The sequence below is a fragment of the Spermophilus citellus genome (assembly GCF_964194105.1).
Source record: "Spermophilus citellus genome assembly, chromosome: 1".
Classification (NCBI taxonomy): domain Eukaryota; kingdom Metazoa; phylum Chordata; class Mammalia; order Rodentia; family Sciuridae; genus Spermophilus; species Spermophilus citellus.
This window is the reverse complement of record NC_138182.1, coordinates 240,062,226-240,075,050: the sequence shown is the minus strand read 5'-3', so window position 1 is coordinate 240,075,050 and position 12,825 is coordinate 240,062,226. Positions and strand designations below refer to the sequence as shown.

General features: G+C 33.3%; 1 protein-coding gene across 1 annotated transcript in view; it reads right to left on the bottom strand.

Annotated features, from left to right (window-relative positions):
• PDE4D (phosphodiesterase 4D) overlaps nucleotides 1-12,825 on the bottom strand; it is a 1,076,913-nt gene that overhangs the window by 915,513 nt on the left and 148,575 nt on the right. Inside the window, exon 2 of the mRNA XM_081288614.1 lies at nucleotides 1,200-1,429. Within this exon, the coding sequence (XP_081144740.1) occupies nucleotides 1,200-1,429 (230 nt within the window). The remainder of the gene's footprint in view (nucleotides 1-1,199; nucleotides 1,430-12,825) is intronic.

Genomic DNA, 12,825 nt, shown 5'->3' with positions numbered 1-12,825 from the left:
CTGAGGATTGAACCCAGTGCCTCACATGTGCTAGGCAAGCACTTGATTTTTAGGGATGGTACCTTTTGGATTTCACTACAAAATACAAAAGGTACCACCCCTAAAAATCCCTTTAACTAGGAAGAGAATGAAAAATAATCACATTTGTAGCATAAATTGATTTGTTCATGTAAGTCTTATTAAATGCTCAATTGTCTGTCTGTGTGAGCCACTAGGTTTCATTTCCTTCCCCCCACCATTTTTTCCTATCCAAGCTTCTTAAAAATGCAGCTGGCCAGAGTAAATAATGAATGTGCCCACTCTCCTCGTTTTCTTTTACATTTTTTAACCTGCTTATGTTGCTATTAAGAATAAAAATTTTGGGCTGGGGATGTGGCTCAAGCGGTAGCGCGCTCGCCTGGCATGCGTGCGACCCGGGTTCGATCCTCAGCACCACATACAAACAAAGATGTTGTGTCTGCCGAGAAGTAAAAAATAAATATTAAAAATTCTCTCTCTCTCTCTCTCTCTCTCTCTCTCTCCCCTCTCTCACTCTCTCTTTAAAAAAAAAAGAATAAAACTTTTACTGGTAAATAGCAAGAAAAAGAAAAAAAAACCTATGAAGTAGAAAGTTATTTGATAGGGATGTGACCTTGACTGATCCTTTTATAAGAACTAACACTAAATAGATAGCCTTATGTTGAGAACTAAAACAGTATTATGGTAAGTAACACCTCAAAGTGTCAAAGGCCAAATTATTAGGCTCAGGAATATAATTGCATATTTCTTTTTATTCTAATTACAGTGCAATCTCTTCTTGATTCCAAGTTCGTTTTGCATCAATGAGCACTGCCTCCTGTTTCCACATATGTATGCCTACACGGTAATTTGTCCATTAGTTCTCATTTGTTAACAATCCTTGTATTAAATTACAAATATCCAATATTAATTTTCCATGTATAATTCCCTTTGCCTGGATGCTTATTAGCTTTCACCAATACATTTTCAATGCCTTCTTGTAAAATAATGGACTAAAATGCTTCATCCTGCAGAGTAGAGATGTTACCTGAGAAAAATCATCCTTTTTTCCCCCCTGGACTCCCAAAACACTATTGTCATCCTACTCAAATCAAGCAATGAGCCAGAAAAACTCAGAAGACCGCAGATAACAATCGTCATCAAAAATATAAAACAGGGAAATGTCACCCGAGGGCACTCACCCACTGGAGTCTGCAGAAGTGATAGCAATCAGTGGCAGGATCTTCAGAGGGAGGCTAGTGGGTCGTGGAATGTTCTCTGATTCACTTTTCAAGTCAGCTTGTTCCAACTGTCTGAAGGCAAGAGGAGGAAGCTGAATATTTCTGCATGAAAGTCTCCGCACAAGATAGGGTTCCATTCCCCGGAAAGGGTCTTCCTCTTCATTACTGGAATGCAGTGTTTCCTCAGAGGCCTATGAGTAAAGTTCAAGAAAATACACACAATCAATAAAGGTTCCCATGTTTATGGTTCATAATGGTTTCATACCTTCTCGGGGAAAAATTAACTTAATTTCACATTAACAATAGTAGTTACTGAAAAGATTAGAATTTATAACTGAAGTTAAGGCTTATTTTGAAAGCAGTAAATTTGTTCACCAGTATATTTAAGAATAGTTTGGTTGAAACCATTCATTAAATCTTCAGTAATCTTAGAGTTCATTAATTTTTGCATGAATTATATAAAGTCAAAGGTAAATCAAAACATTTTTCTACCTTGTATGAAATGAGTTGCAAAAACATAATTTCCTTTTATATCTTGAGTTATTCATGTCAGGGTGTGTATGTGTGTGTGTTCTCATATAGATGCCTATGAAAAGAGAGGTAGAAATTGACTCCAATTTTTTTCATACTTAGCACCATATTTGCAACACGATTTCATACATCTCTAATATTCTCTTGCCAATTGCTATAATAAGAATTTCTGACAGGGATTTTTAAAAAGGTATGAAAAGAAAATCTGAACGCAGATAGGATTTAAAATGCACCTGAATTTTGAAAAATTTGAGCTACAGTACCCACATGCAAAGGCAAATCAAGTCTAGAATCAAGTAGAAAATTTAGTATTTTTATTTTAATTGAGAAAATGTACCATTACATGAACAATAATTATTTCTAAGTTGTTAAAAAGTCTGCTGGAGTAACATTTATTATATTCACATGCTTAGAATTATAGTATCATCAAATGCTACAACATGCTTCAGTAGAGTGCTAGGTTTTTGAATACTTGCCACTTTACCAGTTGGGTTTTGGTGTGTGTATATGTGTGTGTGTGTGTGTGTGTGTGTGTGTGTGTGTAACAGGGATTGAACCCAGGGGCACTAACTACTGGACAACATCCCATCCCTTTTATATTTTATTTAGAGACAGGATCTTGCTGAGTTAGTGCCTCACTAAGTTGCTGAGGCTGGCTTTGAACTTGAGATCTTCCTGCTTCAACCTCTGGAGCTGCTGAGATTATAGGCATGTGCCACCGTGTCCAGCACCACCTGTGTTGTTTACTCTAAGGAGAAAGTTTCTTTCTCATAAAAACAGGACTAGTATTTACCCATAAGAATTAAATGATACATGGATAGCTGATTGCCTGTAATGTGCTAAGGAATGGTAAAGGGCGATTTCTTCCCTTCTGAGTTTTATAAATGAAGAAACTCACCCGGAGGCAAAGTACCTTCCTGCAAACTAGCTTTTGGTTATAAGTTAAAACTGCATGAACTTTGGAGCATTCAGAACCAGAATATAATCCTTATTGCACTCCTTATTATACCACTATCTTGGATCAATTAACTTGAGCTCACTAAGGTTATTTCTCCAAAAACCGAGATAATTTTCTCTGAAAATTGAGGTAATATTATTTACCTTTTGAGATCATGGTTTGGAGCAGGTACAAAGATTCATAAGCACCCATATCTGGCTCAGTTTTTACTCAACAAAGTGGCTGTTATTATGATTGGAATCCAGTCTAATTCTTTTTTTTTTTTAATAGCACTATGCTACCTTTGATGCTCATTCTAACCTGGTTTTTTTCCAAATAGAAAATGTGTCTCTTCCTGTTATACATCTTAAAAACTATGAAAGCAACAATGGACTATTCAGCCTTGCATTGTGTTGTCTAATTTTATGGATCAATAGTAAAATACAAGAATACCTAAAAGGTGAAGAAGAGGTTTATTTAAAATCCTAGACTTGAAGATCTAGATTCTGAGAATCTGTGCTTTGAAGAACCCATTTGCTTTTTTAAATGACATCAATAACAGTAATTACATGTATTTACTGAATCCTTTAAGTGGTGCTATGCTTTACTTGTACCATCTTATTTAATTGGTATTAAAATCCTGTTAGATAACTCCTCTTTTCTCCTTTTACACACAAAGGAACAGAGATCTATTAAATTACAGACCTTGGCCAAATGGCCACACGGCAAGTAGGTCGACCAACTATCCCTGTTTGGTAGGAACTTTCTGATTTTAGCAATTGAAGTCCTGTGTCTGGGAAAACACCACACTATCAAGCAAACCAGGATGGATAGTCATCCTCCAAGTCAGGATCCAATTTCAAATCTCTTTGAATGAAAGCATGATGATACACTACCTAAACAGGTGCAGGATGTACACAACTAGACATGAATAGAACACATGCTAATTCACCACAACTTTATAAACTTCACACTTGCATTTTTTGTTAATTAACAGAATGGAGGTCAAACAATCCTATGAAAACATTCAAAAGTCATGGTAATATGTGACTAAATCAGGAGATAGAAATTTTAGATCCTGATATACCAGTGATTACTCATGTGGTCTTAAGAAGTCACTTAACCTTTCCAGACCCTTAAAGCTTAGGTGGTAACAATTCATGGCAAAAAAGAATGTTTAGTGAATTGGCAGATATGGAAAATAAGGAGAAAACACATGCAAGTCACATTCTTAGCTTTTACATGAGGAAAAGAAGCTGCATGTGCATGAGAAGTTTATCTATGAACAGAACTGAAAACTGACCCCCCACTCTTGGGTTGCTAACAGGTCATAATTAAGTTAATGGCTTATGTGTATGGAGAGCTTTCTTCAAAATGCACATAGAAAGAAGAAAAACAGATGGGTCTACTAAAGCTTTGGTCACACTGAATGTAGCTAGCTGAAGTTCACACCTTTTTTATTAGATGTGTAGATATCCACTGTGAGCATTTGCAAATGGCAAAAATGCTTTATATAACCCAGGTTATTTGATGAATGACTTAATGTTTGTGACATTCTCTTTTCAATAAAACTGACTCAAGGGGTAATTTCTTTTGAGAGAAATCATCTCTATTAAAAATAAAGTTTAAATTCAAGCTCATATATTGTCAGTTTAAGCCCAAACTTCCTGTAGGTACTTTATTCTTGATAATAAAAATGATTAAGCAATAGATATTTATATTCTAACATTTTTGACTCAAAAACTGTATAACAAGTGATCTTTTCACACTCCAGGTCAATGTGTTTCAATTATACTAGAGAAATAAAATGGAATAACTTTATCACATAGAAGGCAGGAGTTTAAATGCTCTTATTTTGGAAAGAAATATAAATCTAACCAACAGAGCAATACATATCTTGTATTATTGCCAGAAAAAATGGCATTTTTGCAAGGAGTTCAGGAAAAAGATATTATTTCTAACATCCTAAAGCCCTTATTTCTCAAATCATGGTACTAAACTCCCTGCATTAGAATCAAGGAAGGTTCTTGATTTATTCAGACTCTCAGGTCCTCTTGCAGATATGCGTAATCAAAATCTCTATGATTACAGCCTAAGAGTCCAAATAAATCTCCACTATGATTCTTATGTGTACTAAAATTTGAGAACTAATGGTTTTGACATTTTAGACATAGTCTAATAAGATTATCTGGCAAAGATCTAGCCACAAAGACATTCATTGCAGCTCATTTATAATAACAAATAACTGAATGTAATCTAATTGCTACACTGAAGGATTGGCTTAATAAATTTTGATGCATCATATGATGAAATACTATGATAATGTTATAATAATGCAGAAGAATATGTGATTATGTTCATGACATAATGTTGAGTGTAAGAACAGATTATAGAGTGATCTCATTTTCATGAAACAACATCAAAACAAAAAAGTCACATAGTCATACAAACATTCTGGAAGGATATAGCCTAACTCCCTAAAGTAGCTCTCTGTTTAGTGGTATGAGTGGTTACTTTGTTTCATATATTATTTCTTACAAGTTTCTATATTCTCCATGATAAAAATGTTTTCATTGAAAAGCACATGAAAATCTCAGAAATAAAATGAAACAAAGTTCACTTTGCTATTAATGGGACTTAAAAAACCACTTGTTCAGCTTCAAAATATACAATATCAAAAGAAAAACACTAAAATATTTGGATGAATTGTTTGATTATAATAAAATAAAAAATTTCATGATAATTAGCCAATTTATGTGGAATAGTTGACAGACAAGTAACTTTAATGTGATGCTTTTCACTGTTAGAATAAATACCCCTTCAAAACATATACTTAAGAAAGAAACTCCATACTATTACCACTTATTATGGATAAGTATTAAATCTGTGATTATTATTATTACTTACTTTTTTGTTTTCTTCAGTTTCTAAGCAATGTATAATCAATTTCTCAGTTCTTTTTTTCATCCTTTCAAAGTAGGTTGCAAACCACACACACACACACACACACACACACACACACACACACACAATGTCATTAATATAATACTCATATGCATTATATGAAAGAATATTTCTTTTTAGACACACAGCTAGACCACACTTCCAGATTCCCTTACAGGTAGATGTAGACATGTCAATGAGTGTTTTATTACATGACTCAGGAGATGTGTGTGACTTTCACATGTGACTAAAAAGACTGTGGATACAATCCTCCAATTTGACCTCCTTCTGCAGTCCCTTGCCATATGTTGAAGATAGTAGGGTCACAGGGTGAAAGAAGTTATAGTCCTTAATCACTGATTACAGGAAAGCCACTTGCCAATCACAATGCTTTATTTGGTCTGCATTAGTCACAAGTAGTCAGTATGGATATAAGTCACTAAAATTTGAGGGACTCTTGTTATAGGGGTCTGTCTATATTGTATGTATAGGCACTTCTATATTCTCTGAGTTCAACCTATCTTATTCATGATACTATTTCCTGATTGATTCCTTAAGCAGTTACTGAGCACCTACCACCTTTCAAGCCTGTCTTGGGTGCTAGAAATACATAGGCAAATTGGCACTTTCTTTCTTGTAAGTGCCTTACTTGGGGAGAAAGATAAGAAGAGAGATACTCACCAGAATATGATAAAAGCTGTAGCAGAGACTTAGGGTTCTTTAGGAGTATCTAGGTGGGCTTTCTCAAGCGTTTCTTTCTAGCCAGATGTAACTTCAGTGAATAGAGAAAACTTGGATTGTCTGAGGCAAATTAAGATCTATGATTAACCCATAAACTGGACATTTCTCTTTTGATTCCTCCTTTCTTTAATGATTTCTGTTGTCTCACTGCTGGCTTCTCTATTAACTCTTAAATCTAGGCATTCTCCAATGTGCTATCCTTCAACCATTTCTTTTCTTCACCCTACACAGTCATGTTGAAAATATTATCCAAGACAATGAAACAAATACATCCTGCTCTCTTATTTATGACTCCTAGTCAGTCATCAGCCTGCCGATTATAGTGTAATGATATGCTAATATGTCAATTTCCTTTCACAGTCTGGACACATGGACAGGAAGGAAGGGAGAATGCCCAAACATTTGTATCCCTAGCACTCAACCAGTCAGTGCCCAGGACAAAGCATGCTAAATAGATCTTGTTAAAGAACTGAATGAAGCAAATAGACAAATATTTTCATTTCTTCCACTGTAAAAAGTCAGGAAATGAGGAAATTATTATTATTATTAGATGTTGGGTTTTTTTAATATTTATTTTTTAGTTGTAGCTGGACACAATATCTTTATTTTATTTATTTATTTTTTATGGGTGCTGAGGATCTAACCCAGGGCCCCACACATGCTAGGCAAGCGCTCTACCACTGAGCCCCAGCCCCAGCCCACATGTTGGTTTTAATAGTAATGTTGTACCTATTCATACAAGTAAAGTATGATCAATACTCATGCATATAACAAGGAATTTCTTAAAGAATTCCAAAGCTTTGGCCACTTAAATTGCTTCAGTCTCTCTCCATATTTGGACCTTTTGTCAAAGACAGTCATCCCTAGGTATCCATGGGATTCAAATTTGTGGATTCAAAAAAAACTGTGGAGCAAAATTACTCAGAAGAAAAAAATTATATCTGTACTGAATGTATAATACATGTATAGTCTTTTTTATTATTCCCTAAACAATACAGTATTATGATCATCTTATTATATTAGGTACTATAAATAGTTTAGAGATGATTTAAAGAATTTGGAAGAATCATATATGTTATATGCAAACACTATACCATTTTATAGGAGGGGCTTGAGCATCTATAGACTTTGGTATCTGTGGTGGTGGGGACTTCAATTCCCCCATGGGTACTGAAGGATAATTGTGAATGGGCATTATGATAAATATTTCACCTAATTAAAAAAAAGAATAAAAGATTTTAGGTACTCAGTGATTCCAGGGGACCTACGCTGTGCAGAGCATTGGAGGGGTAAGCATTTTAAAGAGTTGGATAGGTTTCCAGAAAGAGGACAGATTAAGCTGAGGATAGGTGCTTACCATTTCCAATGTGACATTTCTTTTTACTCTCCAATTAGTTTGCTGCAAATCAAGCTCTATGAAACATGTCCCTTTTTATAGTATAAATAAGATAATTTTCAAAAGCTGAATCAACTATGATAACAATGTAAAAAAAAAAAGTACTGTCACAGCAAATTGAAGGTTACACTTGCAATCTAAAAGAAATATACTGGCAGTAGGCGTTGCCTATATATATATTATTGTTTTATATCATTATTAAGTCATTCACAATGTACTGAAGTAATAATTGATAACCATCCTTAAGATTCCCTAAACCTTATGATGAATGTTTTTCTCCTTATCTCATTACTCATTATGTAGGTTTTATCTTTAAATTAAATGCTAACTTTGCCCAAATAATCTTAATTTTAAAAATCACAAATCAAGGCAATCAAGAGAAATACCTAGGTCTTTCAATATTGGAAAGGACATCATACTGAATCAACACAATTTGTCTTCAAGTGGATATTTGTATACTGATAAAGAAAAGACACTCTTGTAAAATGAATTACATCTAAAAATGAAAATTTTCACCTTAGGTTAACATAAAGACACCACATAATTCTCAAACATTCACAGAACATAATCCAAATATAGGCTGTGATTTTATGCTGATTAGAAGAAATAGAGATCACTGAAGTTTTCGAAAGCCATTTCCTATATCTCATCAAAACTTCTAAAAAGTTCCTAAAAGGAATAGAAAAATGTCTCCTTCCATAATATTCTCATCAACAAGAAAGTCTATCTGAAACTCTAGAATTCAATTAACTTTTGGTAAATAGCATTGTACCTTTCCTGGGTGACCTTGAGAAAAATTAAGTCAATTTTATTTTGTTAGTAGAGGAAGGAAAAACATGAATTCTACCAATTATTACCTCCAAAATGAAATACAGTAATAGAATCACAACTGTAGAAAAGAACCTAATATTGTTTACATTTTTTTTTCTTTTTAGCCCCTGAAAATCATGTCTTCTAAAAATGTAGATTAAAATACAGCTAGCTTACTCTTTTGGTATTTTGAAAAATCTCTCACTTGAGGAATTAGGTGTCAAGCAGCAACCTTAAGAGAAAAGTAAAGAATCTACTGTTTTCATTTCAAGTTTTATTTAAATACCAATACAAATAAAACTATTACAAACATGAAACAAAAAAATTGAAACCATTTAAATAAAGGCATTTATAGGTCTATAAAGTTAGAATAAACTAACAAAGATCAGGTAACTAAAAGGTATTTCATTTGTAAATTATGTATTGAAAGAATGTTTCTTTTAAGCCTACATCCAACATGATAGTCAATGCTGCAACGTGACATTTATTTTTGTTAAAATAAGAACAAAAATAACACAAGATGATCCTCATCATCCCCTATTATTTAGCATCATTAATAGTGTTTATTGTATTACATGTTCTCTTTAGATAGCTACATTAGATTCTCACTAGAACTACATGGGCTACTACTTCCCATTTTACAGATTTGGAAAATTAGGCTTAGTGTCCCAAAGTGACACTACTAATAGTGGTAAGTCTAGGTTTACTGATACCAAAACTCATGGTTTCAATCCAAATGAAACATTTTCCCCATTTTTCAAGAACATTTGACTAATTCAGTAAATCAATGTGAGGGATAGAAATAAGAGGCCCAGGAACATAACGGTAGGTCTTCAGACTTCAGTGTTGGTTGTGAATTCTGAAACATCTATTTAATTCATTTCTAGTCCTTCTCAGTGATAGCCCAAGGCCAGTTGTCACTGACCAGACGCCCACTGAGAGAAGGATCCCTCCAAGGACCTCAAAGAGGCCACACCCATCTGCACATCTCCTATTAGGCCTGCCACCTATAGAACCTAATCCTGAAATGGAACTTGTTACATGCTATCCCTGCAGAACAAAGGCCTGCAGGTTGTATAGTATTCCCTGGGATGGGACAGGATTTACTGTGTTCAAGTTCCTTATAACAGGCCTTCCAAATGTGGACTGCACTGCTCACTTAGCAGCAGACTTGTGACCTGGCTCAGACCCCAACTGACTGTGATACTGAAGGCAATTCCATGAGCCTTGGTACCTAGCAGAAGGAGGTTGCTAAAGCAAGTCTATTAAAACTAGAAGAGGTGTTTACTCCTTCAAATGCACGTATCTAATGCAAGTGTGCATCAAAAGAAACTTAAAAAGTTTGCATAACTGACCCTAAAGAAATAAAGAACCAGGGGCTGGAGTTGTGGCTCAGCAGTAAACTACTCACCTAGTGTGTGAGGCCCTGGGTTCGATCCTCAGCACCACATAAAAATAAATAAATAAATAAATAAAATGTATTTTGTCTAACTACAACCAAAAAATAAATATTAAAAAAAACCAAAGAAATAAAGAACTAGAAATTACCTGAAAGAAATCAAAATTATCATCATAAGGAAGCTCAATAAGATATTAAAAAACATGGGAAGAAAACTGAATACTATCAGGAAAATAATATGTGAACAGAATGAGAAGATAAATATAAACCATAAAAAACAATTAAAAAGAAAATTGTGGAACTTATGAAGACAATGATAAAATTGAAAAATGCATTAGAGAGTTTTGACACTAAATTTGACTGTGCAGAAGAAAACATCAGAAAACTTAAAAAGAGATCACCTGAAATTAGCTAGCTAGAGGACCATAAAAAAAAAGAATGAAAAGAAGTGAAGAAAGCATAGGGACACACAGAACATCATTAAGTGAATGAATATGTAAACTATGGAAGCTCTAGAAGGAGATGATAGAAAAGGGGAACATAAAGCTTTAAAAAAAAAACACAAACTGAAAATTTTTTCAAATCTTTGAAAAGATATGAACACTTAAATTAATGAACTCAAAGAACTCCAATAAGATCAACCCAAAGAAGATTACCCTGAGATGTCATATTGGCAAAAGTAAAAGACAAAGACAATACGAAAGCAACAAGAAAAAGAGACTCATCACATATCATAGGCTGTCAGAAGAAGTCTCAAAAGAAAGCCTGCAGGCCAGAAGGGAAGGGGATGATATAGTTCAAGTGCCTAAAGCAAAAGTGCCAACCAAAAATTCTATACCCTACAAAGCTATCCCTTAGAAATGATGAAAATATAAAGATGTTTTAGACAAACAAAAGAAGGGCTTCAATACAAGACCTGACTTAACAAGAAATGCTAAAAGTTCTTTAGGAGGAAATTAAAGAGTGATAAATAATAACATGAAATATAGGAAAGTTAAAAACTCATGAGAAAAGTACACTCAAATTATGAATGCTCTAATCATAATAACTATGTGGTCATTTTAACTCTAAGTTAAAATCTAGAAGACTATAGTATTAAAAGTAACTATTTTCACAGTAATTTGTTAGTGTATATGTGATATAAAAAGAGGGAAAGTATAATAAATGTAGCATAAAATGGGCTTTGAGTTAATGTATAGAGTTTTTTCAGTGCAACTAAAATTGTTATAGTCTTAAACAAAATGCTATAGCTATATGAGTTTTTTTAAATACTATGGTAATCACAGAGTTGATCAACTAGAATCAGTTGATTTTTAATCACTAAACAAAAACCTCTGAAAACCCAGAATTTTTAATCACTAAACAAAAACATCTGAAAACCCAGGATTAGATGATTTCAAGTATGAATTCTACCAAGTGTTTCAAGAATGTCAATACTTCTCCAACCAAAAAATTAAATCATAGTCTATACTTCTATACTCATTTTATGAGTCCAGCAATACCCTCATACTAAAGCCAAAAAAGGATGCTAAAAGTAAATTATAGACCAATAATCCTTGTAAACATGAATTAAAATGTCACTAACAAAACACTAGCACACCAAATTCAAGAAAACACTAAAAAAATCATTTGCTACAATTGAGTGAGATTATTCCTGGGTGTGCAAGTAGGTTTCAGCATACTCAAACTCAATAATTGTAAGATACCATAAAAACATAATAAAGGATTAAATTTATATTATCTATGATCATCTCAGTAGATGAAGAAAAGGACATAAAAAAATTCATCATCATTGCATGATAAAACTAGCTCTCAATACATACATGAATTATGTAAGAAATATAGTTAATATATTAAGGCCATATTTGACAAGCCTACCATTAACACTATACACAGCAATAAAAAGCTGAAATATTTTTCCTAAGATCTGAAACAAGGTGTAAATGCCTATCTTACCACTTTTGTTCAATGCAAAAATAGAAGTCCTTGCTAGAGCAATTAGACAAGAAATAATAAATAAAAAATACACATTAGATAGAATTTAAATTGTTTTATATAATAAATATAAAGCCCTAAAGATTAACAAAAATATGTTAGAATGAATAAGCAAAATCAAGAAAAGTTGGAGGATACAAAATCAACATACCAAAGTTAGTTGCCTTTCACTATAACAACAAACTGTAAGAAAGTAAAATTAAGAAAAACATCCCATTTGTAAAAGAATAAAATACTTGGAATAAATGTAATGAAGGAGGTGAAAGGGATCTACACCTAAAGCTATAAAACATTGGTGAAAGAAATGAAAGAAGACACAAATAAATTGAAAGATACCCCATGATCATGGACTGGGATACTTAATAGAGTTAAAGTACCTATATTACACAAAGTAATCTACAGATTCAGTGCAATCCCTATCAAAGTTTCAATGGCATTTTTAGGGAAAATATCATTTTTAGAAAAATATCCTGTAACTATTGTAGAGCTGAAAAAGACCCTGAAGAGCCAAAGCAATCTAGAGAATGAAGAACAAAGATGGAGGAATCACCCTTCCTGACTTCAAACTACATTTCAACACTATAATAATCAAAGAAGTATGGTCCATAGAAACAGAAACAAAAAAGAGATCTGAAAAGCAAACCCATGCATACACATACAGTCAATTAATTTTTGACAATGCACCAAGAATACACAATGGGGAAAGGGTAGTCTCACCAATAAGCTGTGCTGGGAAAACTAATTATTCACATGCAAAAGAATAAAATTGCATATTTATGTTACATAATCCACAAAATTAGCTAAAGGTGGATTAAAAATTTTATTCAGATAACAC